The sequence below is a fragment of the Felis catus genome, chromosome A3 (assembly GCF_018350175.1).
Source record: "Felis catus isolate Fca126 chromosome A3, F.catus_Fca126_mat1.0, whole genome shotgun sequence".
Classification (NCBI taxonomy): domain Eukaryota; kingdom Metazoa; phylum Chordata; class Mammalia; order Carnivora; family Felidae; genus Felis; species Felis catus.
Window position 1 is genome coordinate 102726804 of NC_058370.1, and position 23355 is coordinate 102750158.

The window sequence follows — 23355 nt, forward strand, 5'->3', positions numbered from 1 at the left end:
ATAACATGTCTTTAAAAAATCTTTCCACGTCTTTTAAAAAAATAAAGAAAAAATAGATGCACCTGTGTGGCTCAGTTAAGCATCCAACTTCGGCTCAGCTCATGATCGCACAGTCCATGACTTTGAGACTGGCATCAGGCTCGGTGCTGAAAGCTCACAGCCTGGAGCCTGCTTTGCCTCTCTCTTCTGCCTCTCTCTGCCCCTCCCTCCCCCCTCTCTTTCTCTCAAAAAAATAAACAAACATTTAAACAAATCTTAAAGAAAAAAGAAATGTAGATAAATTATTAGATAAATAAAAAACCAAAATGATTCATCAGCAGCAGACTTTACTTAAAAAGGAATAAAAATGAGTTTTTTAAGAATTAGGAAACTGGGGGCGCCTGGGTGGCGCAGTCGGTTAAGCGTCCGACTTCAGCCAGGTCACGATCTCGCGGTCCGGGAGTTCGAGCCCCGCGTCAGGCTCTGGGCTGATGGCTCGGAGCCTGGAGCCTGTTTCCGATTCTGTGTCTCCCTCTCTCTCTGCCCCTCCCCCATTCATGCTCTGTCTCTCTCTGTCCCAAAAAAATAAATAAACGTTGAAAAGAAAATTAAAAAAAAAAAAAAAAAAAGAATTAGGAAACTGATGGGGCGCCTGGGTGGCTCAGTCAGTTGAGCATCCGACTTTGGCTCAGGTTATGATCTCACGGTTCGGGAGTTCGAGCCCTGCGTCGGGCTCTGTGCTGACAGCTCAGAACCTGGAGCCTGCTTCAGATTCTGTGTCCCCCTCTCTCCCCGCCCCACCCCTGCTTGTGCTCTGTCTCTCTCTGTCTTTCAAAAATGAATAAACATAAAAAAAAAAAAAAAAAGAGTTAGGAAACTGATCCTAGACAAAAGCTAGAAAATGCATGAAAGAAAAAAAAGCAACATAAAAGGTTAAAATGTATAGGAAAATCTAAATGACTATTAACTCTATAATAATAATGATGATGATAATGATGACGTCTTGTGAGTTTAAAATATAGGTGGCATTAATGACCACCACGTATCTACAATCCAATTCCTTTAGGATCCTTTCTCTGGTGCCTTCTGCTTCCCCTTCAGAGATAACCACTATTTTGAATTTTATGTTTTTCATTCCTTCAGTTCTCTATTTTAACCACACATGCACATTCCTCTAAATAACTTCAGTTTTGCTTTTCAATTTATATGAACAGAATCAACCTGTATGCATCTTGTATACACAGTTTATATTTTTTGTAATTTTTGCTTGACATTATGTTTGTGTAACAGCAGTGAAAATATCCTTCAGGAATAAGGTGAGACAAAGGCATTCTCAGATGACAGAAAATTAAAAGACGTTATTACCTACAGAACGAACTGCTCTAAAAGAAATGCTAAAGTCTAAAGGGAAATAATACCAGAGAGAAACTTAGAACTTCAGGACTGAAGGAAGAGAATAAAAAAAGGCAAATAAAAAAATATTTTTCTCTTTTTATATTTAAAGTGGGTTTCTTGTAGACAGCATACAATTTGGTCTTGTATTAAAAAAAAATCCAACCTAACAATCTGTCATACATATAATATATATATATGAATATTGGTAACAAAAATTATAACATTACGTGGTAGAGATTTTAATGTATGTAGATGTAATATATACAACAACTATAGAAGGGGAGAGTTAAGTGAACTATAAGGTTATAAGTTTTCTGCACTTTATTTGAAGTGATAAATTATTAACTCTAAGAAGGCTGTGAAATAAATATTAGGTATATAAATCATAATCCCTAGAGTAAACACTAAGAGAGAGGGAGAAAGATAGCCAAATACTCAACAGAAAAATTAAAATAATTTTTATTTAAAAATTCTAAGTAATTCTAAGTAAATTCAATAACTCTAAGTAAACTCAAATAATTTCTATTTAAAAAAAATTTTTTTAACATTTATTCAGTTTTGAGAGACAGGGAGACACAGAATCCGAAGCAGGCTTCAGGCTCTGAGCTGTCAGCACAGAGCCTGACGCAGGGTTCGAACTCACAAACCACGAGATCATGACCTGGGCCAAAAAGTCAGAGGCCCAACCAACTGAGCCACCGAGGCACTGCAGTAAATTCAAATAATTTTTTAAAAGGGAGGCAATGAGGGGCGCCTGGGTGGCGCAGTCGGTTAAGCGTCCGACTTCAGCCAGGTCACGATCTCACGGTCCGTGAGTTCGAGCCCCGCGTCGGGCTCTGGGCTGATGGCTCAGAGCCTGGAGCCTGTTTCCGATTCTGTGTCTCCCTCTCTCTCTGCCCCTCGCCCGTTCATGCTCTGTCTCTCTCTGTCCCAAAAATAAATAAACGTTGAAAAAAAATTAAAAAAAAAAAAAAGGGGGAGGCAATGGGAAAATGAAAAACAAAACCAAAAGGGGACAGATAATAAATAAAAAAATAGTACATATAAATCCAGCCAAGCCAATAATAATTAAATTCAAATGATAAAAACACACCAATTAGAAAGGTAGAGATTACCATATTGGCTATTTTGTTAAACAAAACAAAAACAAAACCTAACTATACACTGTCTACCAGAAGCCCACTTTAAATATAGAACGGAACAGAATAGGATAGAAGTAAAGGGATGGAGACATATCACTAATCAAAAAAAGCTGGAGTGGCTACATTAATTAATATCAGACAATGTACTTTAAAGTAAGAAATATTACCAGAGATAAAGACAGAAATTACATATGGATAAAGTGGTCAGTTGCCAAAAACAAAAAAGGTAACAACTCTAAATGTGTATGCACCTAAAACAGATCTTCAAAACATATAAAGCAAAACTGATAAAACTAAAGGAGACATAGATAAATCCAAAATTATACTTGGAGACTTCAATGTTTTCCCTTTCAATCATGAACAGAACAAGCAGAACAGAAATTCAGCAAGGATGTAAAAGACTTGAACAACACTAATCACTTTCACCTAATTCACATTTATAGGACACTCAGCCCAACTATAGCAGAATAAACGTTATTTTTAGTGCACATGGAACATTCACTAAAACTGGATCATATTGTGGGCCATGACACAAACTTTAACAAATTTTAAAGTATGTTCTCTGACCATGATGGAATTAAAATAAAAATCAGTAATAGAAAAATATGTGGAAAATCCCCAAATATTTGGAAGTTTAGCGAAAATTTCTAAGTAACACAAGTCAAAGATGAAATCACAAGGAAAACTAGAAAATATTTTAATAAAATGAAAATGAAAACACAACATAGCAAAACCTGGGGGATGTGTCAGTAAGTATTTAGAGGGAAAGTGACAGCATTAAATGCACTTAAAAAAGGTAATCTCTCAAATCAATGGTCTAACCTTTTGTGTTAAGGAAACTAGAAAACAAATTAAACCCCTCAAAAAAAGCAGAAGAAAGGAAACATTAAGGAGCATAAATCAAAGAAATAAAAAATAAAAACAATAGAGAAAATCAATAAAGCCAAAAGGTGACTTTTTAAAAAGATAACACTGATAGACCTCTAGCCAATAGAGGTAAAATAGAAGATACCAATATAAAGAGTGCAAACAGTGACATCATTACAGTTCCTACAGATACTGAAGGGATAATAAAGGAATATTACAAATAACTTTTGTCCTTAGAGAGCTTAAATGGAATAATTCCTTGAAAGGCACAAACTTTCCAAAGCTTCTTCAAGACACACAACCAAAAAAGATACAATTCAGTTACCTTATTATATGTTTAATTTGTAGCAAGATACTACTCTCCAGTGTAATGTTCAAAGCACTTATTAGGTACTTATTGAACTCCTCAAAGAACATTTCATTCCCTTCTTCGTACTTTCCATAGTTCTTTGAGTATTCCTTCTGAATGCAGTGATTGGTCAAATGGCAGGTTTTGTCTTGGAAATTATCAACATGATATGGTTCTGAAGCAGTCCGAAGCACACCCTCTTTGTAGAGGTAGATATTATACTGATGATCCACTAAGACCCAGCTTCTGCAAGTCAATGAGAACAATTTTATTCAAAGTTTCTCCACAGTATATATATCATCCCCATTCCTTACCTTTTTTGGAGGGATGTAGAGGAAGGAGGTAGATTCTAAAATTATATCAGGAAAGCCATAGCCAAGATAGCAGATTATGAATCTGCTATTAGCTAAGAGAGCAGATTATGACGTAAATGACAAGAAGACTTTGATCAGTTCAAAAGATACAGCATTTTAAAGAGATCCAGATGGGCTGGGTCCTAAGGTTTATCCATGAAACCTCCATTTGCCATGTTTGCTCTATTAGTAATCTTAAGAGGAAGACTGCTCACCCTGAAGCTGATCTGACACAGGACTGGTATTGAAGAAGAGCAAGTCATTACAAAGGCATCAAGAAGACAGAGTCCTCAATGAGGAAACGTCAGCAAGGCCACAGGAAGGCTGGGGACAGGGCTGTTTAAAGCACGATACAACCTCTTACTCTATGCCAGGCCCATTGCTCAGAAAGTTAAAATCCAAAAACCTAAGGTGTGTTTATGAAATTCTTAAAAAATAGGACACAAATAATGAAGTAAGAACATTATTATTTTGTTGTGTCTTAATTATGAGTTGTATGTACATCTCACAGCTTTGTCCATAAGCAAGCCCCATACATTTAGACTCTCTTCTTTGGAGCCACAAGTCATTTTGATTAAAGAAAACATACAAAAAAGAGAAATCCATAATTTTAGCAACATTTTCTACAAAGAAAAGAGAAATACTAAAGGAAAAACAGAAAATTAGGTACAGAACCTCAGTTCTATTAAGCTGTGCTCAATTTTGGCTACTTATGAAACATGGTCAAATACTTCCTTACATTCCATGTTACCCTCCTCATCACCCACCCCTGCATTTTTTTCACCTCAGTAACAAAAACTCCAGACACTGATGCATTACCGAATGTCAAATTTGCGGTGACCTGGCTCCAGAAGCAGAGGGTGCTCAAGGTATTTCTGGATCACATGCACCTGACCCTGGTTGTCAATGAAATCCAGAAGTTCTGAAGCCTCCGAGGAGATGAGGATGCCTTCACCTAACAGGGCAAAATTGTAACAGAAATCAGTCAAGTTCATCCCAAGAGTTAAAGCTCTCTACAAAGCCAGCGGGGAGATACTGGGAGAAAACTGGAAGGAGGCTTCTACTGGCCTGCTCACTCTTCCTCTTCCATCCCTTCAGGCCCCCAAGTCTCTCACACTCTCCCCTCTGCCCGTAAGGGCACCAGGGCTATCTACTTCCTTCTCCACATAGGACCATGAACACTAACTACTTTGACAGGCTCCAAGCATGAAATTTCCATTTTTACAGACATTCAAAACATCCAAGCATCCTAAATAAATGCCACTCTACTGTTGGTCACTAGCTACCATGATCAAAACTTTAATAAACCCACCTCTCACTCTACAGCTTATAGAAATATCCAGAAGGTTAGAGCATAAACACACTTGTACAAGTCAATTCCCTATAGCATTGTAATAGGAAAAATTATATACGTGTAAAGTGTCTATCAACATTAAATAAATGTCCTTTTCAACAGTTGTATTGAGATGCATATTACATACTATAAGATTTGCCCTTTTAATGTATACAATTCAATGGTTTTTCATATATCCAAGAGATTTGCAACCATCACTAACAATTTCAGAACATTTTCATCACCTCCCCCCAAAAACCTATGTCCATTAGCAGTCACTTCCCATTCCTTCCTTACCCTATTCTCTGACAACCACTAATATACTTGATGTCTCTATGGATTTGCTTAGTCTAGATGATTCATATAAATGGAATCATAAGATATGTGGCCTTTGTGTCTGGCTTCTTCACTTAGCATAATGTCTTCAAGATTCATCCATATTGTAACATGTACCAATACTTCATTCTTCCTTTCCAGGACTTGGTAATATTCCATTGTATGGATATAGCATTTTTGTTCATCCATTCATCAACTGATGGACATTTGAGTTTTTCCATTGTTGTCTGGTACTTATAAATAATGCTGTTATGAAGATCTTCATAGAAGTTTTTGTGTGGACATGGTTTCAATTCTTTCATGAATATACCTAGGAGTGAACAGTCAGGTCATATGGTAACTCTATGTTTAACTTTTTGAGAAACTGCCAAACTATTTTCCAAAACGTCCATGTCATTTTACATTCTCAATAGCAATATATGAGTATTTCAATTTTGTCACATCCTTGCCAACACTTTCTGTCTTCTTGATTATAGCCATCCTAGTGCGTATGAAGTGGTATCTCATTGCAGTTTTGATTTGCATTTCCCTAATGACTAACAACATTGAACGTGTTTTCATGCACTTATTGGCCATTTGTATATCTTCTTTGGAGAAATGTCTGTTTAGTTTCTTTGCTCTTTTGTTAATTAGGTTGTTTTTGTTTTTGTTTTTTTTTACTCTTATCCGAGTTCTTTACACATTCTGGATACGGGATATAGATCCACATTCTGGATCCATTATTGCACGGATCCCTCAGTGTTGTTACAACTACTTCCTTCCTCATAACACCCTCCTGACAACTACTAATCTGTTCTCCATTTCCATAATTTTGTCTTTTCAATAATTTTATATAAATACGATTATACAGTATGTGATCTCTGGGGATTGGTTTCTTTCATTCAGCATGATTCCCTGGAGATGCATCTAAGTTGCTGCATGTATCAATAGTTCATTCCCTTTTATTACTGAGTAATATTGCAAGGTATCAATTCACCACAGTTGGCTTAATCCTTCAGCTTTTTTTTTTTTTTTTTTTTTTTTAAATCATTCAGCTTCTGAAGGAATCTGAGTTGTTTCCAATTTGGGGCTATTACAAATAAAGCTGCTATGAACAATCATGTATAGATTTTTGCATGGATGTGAGTTTTTATTTTTCTTTCTCTTTCTCTCTCTTTCTTTCTTTCTTTAAGTAGGCTCCACACCCAATGTGGGGTTCAAACTCATGACCCTGAGATCAAGAGTCACACACTCCACCAAGTGAGCCAGGCAGGCACCCCAACTTTTAATTTTTCTGGGACAAATGCCCAAGTGTGTTCAATTGCTAGGTTATATGGTCGTTACAGGTTTAGTTTTACAAGAAATCGCCAAACTTTTTTCCATAGGGGCTGTACCATTTTACATTCCCACCAGCACTGTGTGATTGGTCTAGTTTCTCCTGACCCTTGCAGCATTTGCTGTCATTACCATTTATTTTAGTCATTTTAATAGGACTGTTGTGGTTTTAATTTGCATTTCCCTAATGGTTAATAATATTGAAAATCTTTTCATTTGTAATTTTTTATCTGCAGAGCCTTTCAACAGTATGCATTCTCATGTCTTTTGCCTAGTTTCTTTTATTTGTTTATTTTTTAAAAATTTATATCCAAATTAGTTAGCATATAGTGTATCAATGATTTCAGGAGTAGATTCCTTAGTGCCCTTCCCCATTTAGCCCATCCCCCCTCCCACAACCCCTCCAGTAACCCTCTGTTTGTTCTCCGTATTTATGAGTTTCTTCTGTTTTGTCCCCCTCCCTGTTTTTATATTATTTTTGTTTCCCTTCCCTTATGTTCATCTGTTTTGTCTCTTCAAGTCCTCATAGGAGTGAAGGCATATCATTTTTGTCTTTCTCTGACTAATTTCATTTAGCATAATACGCTCCAGTTCCATCCACGTAATCACAAATGGCAAGATTTCATTCTTTTTGATTGCTGAGTAATACTCCATTGTATATATATATACCACATCTTCTTTATCCATTCATCCATTGATAGACATTTGGGCTCTTTCCATACTTTGGCTATTGTTGATAGTGCTGCTATAAACCTGGGGGTGCATGTGTCCCTTCAAAACAGCACACCTGTATCCCATGGATAAATGTCTAGTAGTGCAATTGCTGGGTCGTAGGGTAGTCCTATTTTAGTTTTTTGAGGAATCTCCATACCGTTTTCCAGAGTGGCTGCACCAGCTTGCATTCCCACCAACAATGCAAAAGAAATCCTCTTTCTCTGCATCCTCACCAACATCTGTTGTTGCCTGAGTTGTTAATGTTAGCCATTCTGACAGGTGTAAGGTGGTATCTCATTGTGGTTTTGATTTGTATTTCCCTGATGATGAGTGATGTTGAGCATTTTTTCATGTGTCAGTTGGCCATCTGGATGTCTTCCTGGGGGAAGTGTCTATTCATGTCTTTTGCCCATTTCTTCACTGGATTCTTTGTTTTTTGGGTGTTTGATAACTTTTTTATAGATTTTGGATACTAACCCTTTATCTGATATGTCATTTGCAAATATCCTCTCCCATTCTGTCAGTTTCTTTCGCCTATTTTCTAATTGGATTCTTTTTATTTTTTTAACTGCTGAGTTTTAAAAGTCATTTATATACTCTAGATATATCCTTTGTCAGATATGTGGTTTGAAGATACCTTCTCCAAGCCTATAGCTTGTATTTTCATCCTCTTTAATAGGGCCTTCACAGAGCTAAACAACCTCAGTTTGTTGAGATTTAACTTATCAACTTTTACTTTTATGGTCATATATGTGATATCAAGATTAAGAACTCTTTGCCCAGCCCTATCTCCTATTTATTTTCCTGAAAAAAAATTTATAGTTCTATACTTTACATTTAAGTCCACAAATCCATTTTGCATTAGTTTTTGTGTAAGGTGTGAGGTTAAGGTGGAAGTTCATTGTTTTTTGTTTTAGGGATATCCATCTGCTCCAGCACCATTTGTTGAAAAGTCTATCCTTCCTCTATGGAACTGCTTTTGCACCTTTGTTAAAAATGAGGTGGGCTTGGGGCGTGGTTAAGCGTCCAACTTCAGCTCAGGTCATGATTTCATGGTTCGAGGGTTTGAGCCCCACATCAGGCTCTTTGATGACAGCTCAGAGCCTGGAGCCTGCTTTAGATTCTGTGTCTCTTCCCCTGCTCTCTGCCCCTCCTCCACTCATGCTCTGTCTCTCTGTCTCAAAAATAAATAAAACATTCCAAAAATGTTTTAAGTAAAAAATGAGGAGGGCATATATGTGGGGTTTATTTCTGAGTTCACTCTTCCACAGATTCATGTTTCTGTCCCCTCACCAATACCACAGTGTAGTGATTTCTGTAGCCATATAGTATGCTTTAATACCAGATACAATGACTCTTCCCATTCGATTCTTCTTTTTCAAAATCGTTTAAGCTACTATAAGGCTTGTGCTTTTCCATATGAATTTTAGAAGAAGCTTTATGTATACACAAAAACCTGGCTGAGGTCTTGATAGCAATCATAGTAATCATATTAAATCTACAGATCAATTTAGGGTGAACTGACATCTTACTATGTTGAACTTTGCAATCCATGAAGATGGTATATCTGTCCATTTATTTAGGTCCTTTTTGACCTCTTTCACAGTTGTTTTGTAATTTCTTTCTGTTTCATCTCCCTCAGGAACCATACTCAGATATCCTGGTTCCTCTTTATTTCCACTTGCCAGTTTTTTAGTATAGAACTTAGTCTCTTCTCTTCACTTCTTCTAAAATAGTTATCCTAAAACACCCCTTCCTACTAATGCCCTGAAACTGTATCACCTTTGATGCCTTGCTCTCCATAATCTGCTCACATTCCCTTCTATCTGTTCCAACTTTGTTTTCCTTATGTTATTCCTTATGTAAATTATTTCTTATTGAAAAAGGAATATACCTAATGCTGATAGGTGGGGAAAATAAAGGAAGAAGGTAGAAAGATACATTTTGATAACTTTAAAAACTATTATCATTGCAAAAAACATGGCATTAAAGTGAAATAGAAAAGTTACCTATAGTCTTACTTCCTAATTATTTTTATCTTTTAATATTACCTTCCTTTCCATAAGAGTAAAGACTGGCTCAATCACAGTGAACTCGCCTTAAACTGTCAATTTTTTTCACTTAATATTGTCAATACTTTCACTGTTTCTACATTAACATCACAATTACGTCAGTAGCTGAAAAAATATCCCATTGTGTGGATATAAAAAATTACACATTTATTTGCTGATTGTTGGACAGTGGGATTGTTTCTAAGTAACACTTTGCTATTACAGGTCACATAATAAATCACTCTTGTTTCTTTTAAAATATTTTCCTGAAGTTAAGTTTTCGGGAATGAGATTAGTGGGCCAAAGCCTATGCATTCTTTATGGCTCTTCCTCTGTATTATCTTATTACTTTTTCAAAAGTCTGTGTATCACCACTAAGAGGAAGCAGTTCATAACAAACTTTCAGCAACAGTATGACTGAAGGTTTTTATTTTATAGGTATAAAATGATACATAAAATCTACATTTATTTTGTAAGTGTTGGATACCAGTGTAGCATGTTTCCATGTTTCATTAACTGTATTTCTAATGTTATTTCTTTATATCCTCACTAACTAAACCTGGAGAAATTATGAAGAAACCCGGTAATTCTTTTTTTTTATTTATAAATTTTTTTTAACGTTTATTTATTTTTGAGACAGAGAGGTACAGAGCATGAACAGGGGAGGGGCAAAGAGAGAGGGAGACACAGAATTGGAAGCAGGCTCCAGGCTCCGAGCCATCAGCCCAGAGCCCGACGCGGGGCTCGAACTCACAGACCACGAGATCGTGACCTGAGCCAAAGTCGGACGCTCAACCGACTGAGCCACCCAGGCACCGATGGAATTCTTTAAAAAGTTTTAAGGTGATAGTCTTTTTTCTTCTTTGTTCTCATCTCAACTATTTATCTGGAAATAGATGCATCTCTAGCCTTCTACTACATTGGGTCCATGAGGGCAAGAGATCAGGTCTATTTTATCATCAATGTATCTCCAAACACTCATGACTTCATTCGTTTGTTCATTCATCACTCAATACAGATATTGAACTTTTGCTGGGTTCCAGGTGCTGCCTCGGCACCAGGGAGACAGCACTGAACACAGATGTGACAGGGACTGCCTGTACTTTAATAGGATCTGGGTCTGCTGTACTGTGTGTAGACTCTGGAGGGCGGCCAAGGGCAGGAGGACAGGGAGCAATGCTCCAGGTGAGTGGTGAAGGTGGCTACAATGCAAAATGTGTGATGGGGTGGTGAACAGGAGGTCTTCATACTGGATACAGTGTGAAGGTTGAGTCAACTATTCCCAGCATCTGATACATACTCAATATTTGTTTAACAAGAATATAAGACATTCATTCATCCTAATGGTTTAATTTTGTAGTTACCAAACAAAACAAATGCATACCACTTATCTCAACTTCTCAAGCAAAATTTCTTTGTTTGGCATTCTATTCTCTTTTTACCACTCTCTGATGCTGACCACGACTCCACGTCTTGTCTTGGTGAGGGTTCAGGTACCACCCAGGTAGGATCACTGCCATGACCTGACATGTCCTTCGCCAAAGGCCCTGCCTTACTCCTGGTTCTCACTCCAGCTAAGGCTCCATGATACAGGATATCCTTACAATGGCCATTATGACTCAAGCCCAAATCCACAGAAGGAGTATGGAGTACTGCAAATGTCTATTTCCTCTTCCAATTTCCCCATTTATCATTAGAACCAAGCTACTAGGATTGGTATTTGAAAAGAGGTCACAAGAGGGGAGAGAGAAGTAGGTGAGGTACCTGGCTCGTGGCAAGAGTCCAACTCTCCCACTTTCAGGAGATTCCAGGTGATGCCCTCCTGTCTCATGGTTGGTGGAAAAGAAGGTGAGGTCCACTGGACCGGGAATAGAAATGAATACCAATGGCCAGATGGTCTTCCAAGGCAATAAAAGAAGAATTAAGTTCAAAATGGAATGGTTTTAAAAGGAGCATATGATGGTAGCTACAGAGATAGACTGTGTTTATGTGTTCATTACATTGGGAACAGCCTGTATTTTGAGCCTGAGTCAATATTCTAAATCTCATTCCTTCTATGCATTCATTCAACACATATTTACTGAGTGCCTCTGGGGAGGGTACAGAGATGAACAAGACAGAATGTCTGTGTTTACATGGAGCTTATGGTAGGATAGAGGAGACGAGCAGATAAACAGATATGCAATATAGTGCTGGGGAGAGGTTAGTACAAGGATAAAAAAATAAAGCAAGGCAAAGGACAGAGAGCAATGGATATACAAGCTATTTTAGAAAAAAAAAAGGCTTCTCTGACAAGGTAACATTTGAGCTGAAAGAAATAGAAAATAATCGATAAGCACATTCAAGATACACAGACAAATTTAGAGTATTTGTAGGACTCTAGGCAGGCATGGTTATAGAACAGTGAACGAGGCAAAGAACAGAGATGGGACCAGAGATACAAGCAAATGTCAAATGGTGTCGGCTACCATCAGCAGTCTGGAGCTTATCTGAACTGCATTGGGAAGCCAGCTGGTCAGTCTTGAGCAGGGAGTAAAATGATTAGATTTGTGATTTTATTTATTTTTTTATTTTTTTTATTTTTTTTAATTTTTTTTTTAACGTTTATTTATTTTTGAGACAGAGAGAGACAGAGCATGAACGGGGGAGGGTCAGAGAGAGGGAGACACAGAATCCGAAACAGGCTCCAGGCTCTGAGCTGTCAGCACAGAGCCCGACGCGGGGCTCGAACCCATGGACCGCGAGATCATGACCTGAGCCGAAGTCGGACGCTTAACCGACTGAGCCACCCAGGCGCCCCTAGATTTGTGTTTTTAGATACCACTCTATCTTAGAGGAGAATTGGCTGGGAGCAGGCACAGCAGTTACACAGACCAGAGACAATAATAGTTTTAACTTCAAGTAAGAGCAGTAGAAATGGCAAGAAAAAGTCTAATTCAGAATGTGCTTTGAAGGTAGAGCTAACAAGACTTGCTGATGCATTAGGTATGGATTATAAAGAAAAGAGCAGTCAAGGAGGAATCCTAGGTTTGGGGCTTCGGAGACTAGGTGAGGAGTGGGATCACATACTATGTGGGAAGACTGAAAAGAGGGGCAGGCTGGGGTGGGTTCAGTTGGGCAGGAAACGAAGAGTTCTGTATCAGACATGTTACATTTGAAATGCCCTCCACACTGGATCTGGAGCGTAAAGGGAAATATTTTGGCTGGAGGTCTACGTTTAGAAGTCATCAGTACCTAGATAAATATTTAAAACTATGTAACTAGACATGGTCTCCACCCTTGAGCATTCAGATTAGAACAGTCATTCACCTAAAGATATCATTGAATTCTACTGCACAATAGAACAAAGCACATAGGAACCTACAGGAAAGAAAGAAGGGAACAGCAATGCCAACTCACCTTTGGCACCAGCTGATGACTTTGCAATCCAAACATTGCCTTCTCCCTCTTCCTTCTTTCTGTTGTAAGAAGCCAGGAAGAATTCCCTTTCATCTGTCCTTGAGCTATGGATCGGTGGGTGGATTCCATTCTGTGCTGGGGCAACTGGGGTCTTGAGATTAGTTGGGTAAATCACATAGGACTCTGGAAACCATGTGCAGGACTCAGCCAGGTCTGGGCTCGTCTTGATTAGCCTGACAGATGACAGAGGGTCAGTCTCCCTTCTTAGTACACCATGCCGCTCCATTCAGAAAAGCCAGTGCTTTCCCCCAGAGCTTGTCAGGAGGCAGGGCAACACCAGAGCCAGGAGCTGGTTTCTTTATCCCACTCTGCTCTTGGCCTCCCTGAGCAGACCCGTAAGACACTATTGGGCAGCACATAGCTACTACATAGCTATTGGGCAGGCATGTTCCAAATAGTTAAACAGGAGCTTAATGTCTAGAACTTTAGCTCCTTTTATTTGTTCACTTTAAAAGCAGTATTTAACTAGGTTATCTTTCACTTTTTTAAAGTTTATTTATTTATTTTGAGAGAGACAGAAACAGTGTGAGGGGGCGCCTGGGTGGCGCAGTCGGTTAAGCGTCCGACTTCAGCCAGGTCACGATCTCGCGGTCCGGGAGTTCGAGCCCCGCGTCGGGCTCTGGGCTGACGGCTCAGAGCCTGGAGCCTGTTTCCGGTTCTGTGTCTCCCTCTCTCTCTGCCCCTCCCCCGTTCATGCTCTGTCTCTCTCTGTCCCAAAAATAAATAAACGTTGAAAAAAAAAAAAAAAAAAAAGAAACAGTGTGAGTAGGGACGGGCAGGGAGGGAGAGAGAATCCCAAGCAGGCTCCACGCTGCCAGCACAAAGAGTGACACACGCTCAAACTCATGAAACCTCAAGATCATGACCTGAGTGGAAACCAAGAATCAGACGCTTAACTGAATGAGCCAAGAAGGCACCCTCAGAACTTCAGCTGTTTTTAAAATGCGTCTCTAGGGGTGCCTGGGTGGCGTAGTTGGTGAAGCGTCTGACTTCGGCTCAGGTCGTGATCTTACGGTCCGTGGGTTCGAGCCCCACGTCGGGCTCTGTGCTGACAGCTCAGAGCCTGGAGCCTGCTTCATTCTGTCTCCGTCTCTCTGCTCCTCCCCTGCTCACACTCTGTCTCTCTCTCAAAAATAAATAAACATACATACATACATACATACATAAATTAAAAAAACGCATCCCTAAGGAAACTGGAAGTAAGTCTGAAACCATACTTTTTCAACATTTACGTTGTGGTTAGGCTAAACTTATGCTAAAAAAACAAAGTAGAGAATTTAGGAAACTATATTCTAGTTTTTACTAGAAAAAATACTATCTTGGCCCAACTCTCTGAAGAACAAAGGCCACTGCTTAGGAATCTGAGTTATCCGGGGCACCTGGGTGGCTCAGTCAGTTAAGCATCCAACTTCAGCTCAGGTCATGATCTCACAGTTGTGTGGGTTCAAGCCCCGTGTCAGGCTCTGTGCTGACAGCTCAGAGCCTGAAGCCTGCTTTGGATTCTGTGTCTCCCCTCTCTGCCCTTCCCCTGCTCACGCTCTCTGTCTCTCAAAAATAAATAAAAATGTTAAAAAATATATTTAAAAAAGGAATCCAATTATCTATTTAGTTCATTGCTTGTTTTTAGCTCAACCTGGCTTCAATGACTATTAGAATAAAGGAGGAATCTATCTTTTTTTAATGTTTACTTATTTATTTTGAGAGAGAGAGAGAGAATAGGGGATGGGTGGGGGAGAGAGGGAAAGAGAGAGAATGAATATCCCTGACCTGGGGCTTGAACTCATGAATTGTGAGATCATGACCTGAGCCAAAATCCAAGAGTCAGACGCTTAACTGACTGAGCCACCCAGACACCCCAGAATAAAGGAGGCACAGGATAATGGGGCACAGGACTCCAGTGATCATAACTAAAAACACCTCCTGACCCCAAAACAACATACATGACAGAAGATAAAGTCAGGCCATGAGCAAGGCACTTAATAAACACAAGGGCTTACTAAGGGCCTCCCATTGCATTTACTCTCCAATCAGACCCCCAAAGGGGAAAGCACTAGCATCCCATTTCATAGATTAGGCACTGGGTCCAACCAAGAAGTAAATTTCCAAAGATCATAAAGGTAGTAAGAAATAGGTACTATGCAAGCTCCAAACTCCCAGTCCTCACTCGAAACTTACTCTTACTTCCCAGGAATCAGAGGCAGGAAGGAACCCTCACAAAGATCTGCAGGCCTTCCCTAAGGTGCACTCCCTTCACTATCTAGAACAGAACTATTAATGTTAAGCCTGTGTTAAGATCCACCGGCAAGGGGCACCTGGGTGGCTCAGTTGGTTAAGCATCCAACTTGATTTCAGCTCAGGTCATGACCTCATGGTTCGTGAGATCATGCCCCATGTCAGACTCTGTGCTGAGAGCACAGAGCATGCTTGGGATTCCCTCTCTCCTTCTCTCTCTCTCTGCCTCTCCCCTGCTCATACTGGCAGGCTCTCTCTCTCTCACTCTCTTTTAAAGAAATTAACATTAAAAAAAAAAAAGATCCACCTGCAAAATCAATCTATGAGCAAACGGCAGAAATAATGAAATTTTCAACAGAGATTTAAAGTAAAATTATTTTTTCAGAATTTTTAAATGTTTTTATTTATTTTTGAAAGAGCATGAACGGGGGAGGGAGAGAGAGAGAGAGAGAGGGAGACACAGAATCTGAAACAGGTTCCAGGCTCTGAGCTGTCAGCACAGAGCCCAACATGGTGTTCAAACTTGTGAACTGTGAGATTATGACCTGAGCTGAAGTGGGACGCTTACCTGACTCAGCCACCCAGGTGCCCCTAAAGTAAAATTATTTTTAAGCCAAAGGCAACAGAATTTGAAAGTTACTTGAATTCAAAGGAACAAAAATCAATAAATTTCTAACTCACTGAATATTCCACTCTATCTACACTGGCCAAACAGTGGCCACTAGCCACACGTGGCCTCTGAGTACTTGAAATGTGGCCAATGTGACACGGGAACTGAATTTTAAACTTTGTTTAGTTTTTTGTTTTTTTTTTTAATTTTTTTTTCAACGTTTATTTATTTTTTGGGGGACAGAGAGAGACAGAGCATGAACGGGGGAGGGGCAGAGAGAGAGGGAGACACAGAATCGGAAACAGGCTCCAGGCTCTGAGCCATCAGCCCAGAGCCTGACGCGGGGCTTGAACTCACGGACCACGAGACCGTGACCTGGCTGAAGTCGGACGCTTACCCGACTGCGCCACCCAGGCGCCCCATCTTTGTTTAGTTTTAATGTAAAAACTGAAGTGTTGTATTCTCCCATTATTCACAACTTCACTCTTTTGGTAGGATGACATTAACCATTGCACGACCTCAGATATTTCTCCGGTCCTGCAGCAGGCACGTCAGGCCATGTGTTGTTCCTAGTAGCTGACATAAACATGTCACTGTTCTACTCTGCGACAATAGATTGATTCAGTTCAAGTGACTTTATCCCCCATCCATTGATGAAGCATCATAACGTGCTTATTATGCGGACAGCACGAGTTACAATGGTAACTATGTAAATCGTAACTGGCAACTACTGTGAAATGTAACTATGTATCTAGCTAAAAAACAAGTAGAGAAAAAATTTTAAATTTAAAACAAAGGCATACTACCAATGCCAAATATTTTTTTTGTAAAGTTAATGTGATAGTTTTACTCCCTTTGAGTTTGTGTATCATCCACACCTTCATTGCTACAATTCCATCTGCTCTTAACCTGATGATTGACTTCATAAGCACAGCCTCCAGCATATTCCTGGTGTACCCCAGACAGTTATTTACCATGGCTTTGATAGAGGAAGAAATTTCTTCTCTCAGTTTTTGATTCTCACTTAAAAAATTTTTTTAATGTTTATTGAATTTTGGGAGACAGAGAGGGACAGAGCATTAGTGGGGGAGGGACAGAGAGAGAAGGAAACAATCTGAACCAGGCTCCAGGCTGCGAGCTGTCAGCACAGAGCCCTGTGCAGGGCTCGAACCCAGGAACCTGAGCCGAAGTTGGATGCTTAACCAACTGGGCCACCCAGGTGCCCCTTGATTCTTATCTTCTTAATCAAAGACTGATGCAGAATTGAGTGGGGATGCTGAAGCTAGAACTATGACCAGGACAGTAATGGGGGAAAAAAAAAAAAAAAAGAACTCGCAGAAGCTATGACAGAAATTTCACAATAAATGGCAACTGCAACTTACTATAGCAGAGTTACAAAGGAGACATTTTCAGAAAATACATAATGTAATGAATTTCATAAGCAGTTTCCACTCAACCATAAGAAAATGGGTCGGGGGAGCAAACCAAAAAACAGACTTTTGGGGCGCCTGGGTGGCTCAGTCGGTTAAGCGGCTGACTTCGGCTCAGGTCATGATCTCGCAGTCCATGAGTTCGAGCCCCGCTTCGGGCTCTGTGCTGACAGACAGCTCAGAGCCTGGAGCCTGTTTCGGATTCTGTGTCTCCCTCTCTCTGACCCTCCCCCATTCATGCTCTGTCTCTCTCTGTCTCAAAAATAAATAAACGTTAAAAAAAATTAAAAACAACAACAACAACAACAAAAAACAGACTTTTAACTATAGAGAACAAACTGGTGGTTACCAGAGGGGAGGTGGGTGGGGGATGGGGATTAAGGAATGCACTTGTCATGATGAGCACCAGGTGTTGTAATGAGGCTTGAATCACTAAATTCTACACCTGAAGCTAATATTACACTGTATGTTAGCTAACTGAAATTTAAATAAAAACTTAAAAAAAATCATTGAAATTTGTGGCTGAAATCAGAATTAAATACCTAACAAAAAATGTTTAAACATATTTTTAACAGGCTCTGAACTTGTAACTTTGGTCAGTTATAAAATGGCATGGATTCTTACACAAAAAAGAAAACCATTTCTATTTATTTGTTTGTTTGTGTATTTATTTATTTATATTTTAGAGAGAGAGAGTGAGCAGGGGAGAGGGACAGGAGAAAAAGAGTTGGAGGCTCAACTGAGCCACTGAGGCGCCCCCAAAAAACCATTTTAGACAGAAATACAGCTGGAGGAAATATTTTGAGGAAAACAGTAAAAATAAGACATTTTACAAAGAGTGAACAATCTTTAGCTAAGTCATGAATACTGCCCAAGGAATACAAAACTTTTCTAACAGTATCAAAGACTGATTCAAAAATGGAAAAATCTTAAATATTTTCCTTCAGTTTTAGTTGAATTCTGTGACATGAGATGTGGCCCAATGAATATTCTGGGAATGTTCTGCTTCCAATATTTTTTATAAGTTTACTTAGTTATTTATCTTGAGAGAGAGAGCAAAAGAGCACACACACGCACGCACAAGTGAGGGATGGGCAGAGAGAGAGGGAGAGAAACCTAAGCAGGCTCTGCACTGTCAGTTCAGAGCCCAACACAGGGCTCAAACTCACAAATTGTGAGATCATAACCTGAGCTGAAATCAAGAATCAGACGCCTAACTGACTGAGCCATCTAGGCGCCCCTCAAAGAATTTTCAAATACATGAAAAAGTATCAAATTTCAGCCTTAAAACTACCAACCTTGTGGTGTAGATATTTTTATTTTTTTTTTAATTTTTTTTTCAACGTTTATTTATTTTTGGGACAGAGAGAGACAGAGCATGAACGGGGGAGGGGCAGAGAGAGAGGGAGACACAGAATCAGAAACAGGCTCCAGGCTCCGAGCCATCAGCCCAGAGCCTGACGCGGGGCTCGAACTCACGGACCGCGAGATCGTGACCTGGCTGAAGTCGGACGCTTAACCGACTGCGCCACCCAGGCGCCCCAATATTTTTAAATCTTTTACATCTGTCAGAGAAGAATCTCACCTACATGTGAAAATTTCTATTGTGACAGTGCTTCAGCTAGGTTGGGTTGAAATCTGATTTATTGGGATTTTAATACACCGATGCTTCCTTTAGTGTTTCATTGTACTATATGGTACATATTGGAAACACTTGCACTCAGTTTTCTGAAGCCCACTCTATGAAAACTATCAGGGATACAGTTGTTGAAATGGCTTAGTATATACTTGCAAATGCTACAATGATTCCCCAGTATGGAACTGTTGAAAGAAACAGAAGACAATAGATTTAATGATACTGTGTTCTTTGCCAGTGTTCACTAATTGAGAGAAAGGAGTTCTACAAAGATTCACTATATTGTCAACTCCAAATCAGATTCTCTTGAAATAAAAGAAAATGCTTCCCACATCAATAATTATTTTATTCAGTAATCAAAGATAAAAAGTGGCAGTGTGATTTACATCTTCTCATCAATATATGCTCTAGGCGATCAAGCTAAAGTTGAAGCTCCAAGGAAGGGAAAAGAAGATCTTATTTATGACCTAACCAGACAGGTGTGAGAATTTATGCTCCAATTTCATAACACAGCCAACAATAATGATTTCACATATTTTTATAACATGACTCAGTACAGGAGAGCCTGGGTGGCTCAGCTGGTTAAGCATCTGACTCTGGATTTCAGCTGAGGTCATGATCTCAGTTAATAAGATCAAGCCCTGCTTCAGGCACAGCGCTTGACAGCATGGAGCCTGCTTGGGATTCTCTCGCTCTCTCTGCCCTTCCCCAACTTGTGCATGGGCGCATGTGCACATGCTTTCTCTCTCTGTTTCTCTCTCTCTCTCAAAATAAAGAAATAAACATTTAAAAAGAGCATGACTCAGTATGTAGAAGATTTAAATTGAAATAGACAGCATTATGCAAATTGGCTACAAAAACTAAAGAAAAGTTTTAAGAACACTTTGTTGACATTGCTACATTTAGAATTTCTTTTCACTTTATTCAATATCTCTTTTGAATTAGATATTAATAGGGGCGCCTGGGTGGCTCAGTCGGTTAAGCAGCCAACTTCGGCTCAGGTCATGATCTCACGGTTCGTGAGTTCGAGCCCCACGTCGGGCTCTGTGCTGACTGCTCAGAGCCCGGAGCCTGTTTCAGATTCTGTGTCTCCCTCTCTCTCTCTGACCCTCCCCCATTCATGCACTGTCTCTCTCTGTCTCAAAGGTAAATAAACGTTAAAAAAAAAAAAAAAAAAAAGAATGAATTAGATATTAATAATACGTGTTGACATAAGAGTTGATGAATTTATTTAACTTATAGTTCTGAAAACTCAAGTCATTCTTCTAAAAATATGAACCAGTTTTGCCAATGTGTCTGCAACTATGAAAGGAAAATGATTTTTCATTGAGTTACTGAAAAACTTTACATGGGAACAACTTGAGTATGTAAATCAACATTTCAACCATAAATGTTCATGAAATCTAAATACAGAGCAAGGGTTTTAGATGAAAATTTAGTGTCTGGATTAAGATGTTCCAAAAATGTGAACTTACACCAGAGTTTGAAGACTCAGAAAGAGAACAAAATCTATAAAATATCTCATTAATTGTTTTTATATTAATAACATATCAAACTGATTATTTTGGATTTTTCTGGTTAAATAAAATATATTGTTAAAGTAAAATATTAATCTATCACCAAAGAACTGATCACCTTGAGGAAATTAATCAAGTCAAATTTGGAATCAGCAAGGCCAGGTCTCCAAGGACTTCAGTCAGTCTAGCAAGACAGGTTTTCATTTGAAGCTTGTTGTGGCCAACCAGCCCCCTGCCATCGCCTCACCACACTCTCATTCAGTTCCGGCAGAGAACAGAATTCATTGTTCCATAAAAGCGAGAAGAAATATTCAGGATTTCCCAGGGTTGACTCAATCAACTCATAAGCTACAGTAAGAACTGCTTCAACGAGTATGAAATAATGGATTTAATCTTTAAAATTCTTCCTCTCAAATGTTTTTCGACCAGGAGGTAAAAAGAAAATTTGTCCAATGCCAACCTGTTCTCAATACTGACCTCCTTATAACAGCTAAAAATATCAAGAAAAAGGAACGAAGAGTGTTTATATTTACAAATAAAATAGCTGGAGAAGTCAGAAATACGTTGTTGTGTAATTATTATTCCATCTACCATCTGATAGAAGGAACTATGAAGGAATTAGGAAACCGACATTCCATTTTGGCTTAAAAAAGAGAAATAAACTATGATCATTTGCTGTAACATCAATTCTAAATGCAGTGATTTTTGTTGTAATGTATAAAATATTTTCAGGCTCAGCTTTCGAAACAATTGTTTAAATAGAAAAAGGTCAACACAAGCTTCTACAATGGACCAAACATTTCTTTTTTTTTTAATTTTTTTTTTTAACGTTTATTTTTGAGAGAGAGAGAGACAGAGCACGAATGGGGGAGGGTCAGAGAGAGGGAGACACAGAATCCGAAACAGGCTCCAGGCTCTGAGCTGTCAGCACAGAGCCCGATGCGGGGCTGGAACCCACGGACCGCGAGATCATGACCTGAGCCGAAATTGGCCGCTTAACCGACTGAGCCACCCAGGTGCCCCTGGACCAAACATTTCATAATGTTACCATGGTACGTATACCCAAACCCAATAAAAACAAGTTTAAAGTTAGGATTCAAGGGAGAGTAGTAGAAAACACAAATAGATTTCTGTGGATATCAAGGATTTTAAATTATTAAAGAACTTTACCAAAACGATTAATTTATAGATTTTGTAATAAAAATATTTTAACAATTAAAAAAAGTAAAATATATTGCACCTATTTCTTTGTATTTATTTTAATGCGGCTACTAGGAAATTTAAAATTACACATGTGGCTGGCATTCTGTTTCTGCTGGACAGCATCCTTTGCAATTGTTCCATTCCCTCAGAAACCCATTTAGAAGGAAATCACAAATGGAGGCTCATTTATATATATTAGGGGGAAAACTTCACAGGAGAAAAAGAAAGCCTTCAACCTAGGTCAGAGAGAAAAGCCACTCAGGGCTCTGAGACTACAGCCACAGGGTGTTGATGAATTTGTCAAAGTCCCTGAAGTAACAGGAGGAAGGCACTTGCTGCCAAGGGTCCAGTGGAGAACACTATCGAGACTCTAGGAAGCCCTGTGAGGGATGCCCAGTCACATGGCCCATAGGTTCATTTGTACAGACTGGAACTGCACAACGTGTAGCGACATTAATCGCTATGGCAATGGGCAACCCAGTTATCCTTTATGAGTTGCCATTCTGCCCTACATTAAAATGAGGAAATTACATTTTTTACTCTTTGGAGCCCTCCGAAGCCATACAAAATTATGGGGAGAGACAAAATGACAAAGGGAACCATCGCTTCCTGGAACTACTACAATCCCTTGCCAGCCACCTGAGAGAATGAAGGAAGCTTATGAGGATAATGACAACCCCCAGCCTGCATAAACCATGTCACCATTTACAAGGTGTCATCACAGACCATGTCACATGTCACAGAGGGGCAAAGAACAAGTATAATCATCCCCATCCACACTGACAGATGGGTCACTGGGATTTAGAGCGGTGTTGTCCAGGCTCACAGAGATCTAGATACCTACTCAGACCCGATCAGGACCCCAGTCACGTGGTCATGCCACTTCATTATAACTAACTATGCAAATATGTAGAATGTTACGTACATAATTTTTACAACATCCTCTGTTCATACTTCTGAAAGCTAAATTCTCCCTTTATCCTCAGATAAAAAAAAAAGTCATAGTAGAAAAAAGATTGAATAAACCTTAAAAAAATTTTTTAAATGAATGATCTGGATAAATAATCATGTCCCACTTCTACTCTTAGTTCTGGTGAAACAATCTTTTGTGTTCTAAACATGTAAATATGTAATAAGAATTCAGAAAGCTTCACTCACCTTTAGGGGTGGATGGTGAATCATGAAAATCCATCACAGACAGAACTGGATATATAAGTTACTGGGGCCAATGAGTGTGGACAAACAGGGGAAGCTAATGCCATGAACACTCAACTTAGTAAATAGATAGGGCCCAGAGTGAAATGTGAGTGGGGAAAAGAGCATTTGCGTTGAGTCATATCTTCCAGTGTCTTCCTCCCTAAAGGATTTGTTAGGCTACACACGCATGTTCACTAGTCTTCATGGAAAGAAAACTGGAGACTCATTACAACCCTGA

General features: G+C 39.2%; 1 protein-coding gene across 2 annotated transcripts in view; it reads right to left on the reverse strand.

Moving 5' to 3' along the window:
- The window catches only part of TTL (tubulin tyrosine ligase), a 39580-nt gene that overhangs the window by 11751 nt on the left and 4474 nt on the right, over window positions 1-23355 (reverse strand). For both annotated transcript variants that reach the window (XM_019827581.3, XM_011281173.3), the window contains exons 3-5: window positions 13233-13465; window positions 4905-5040; window positions 3709-3978 (exon numbers count right to left, since the gene is read on the reverse strand). In XM_019827581.3, the coding sequence (XP_019683140.1) occupies window positions 3709-3978; window positions 4905-5040; window positions 13233-13465 (639 nt within the window). The remainder of the gene's footprint in view (window positions 1-3708; window positions 3979-4904; window positions 5041-13232; window positions 13466-23355) is intronic.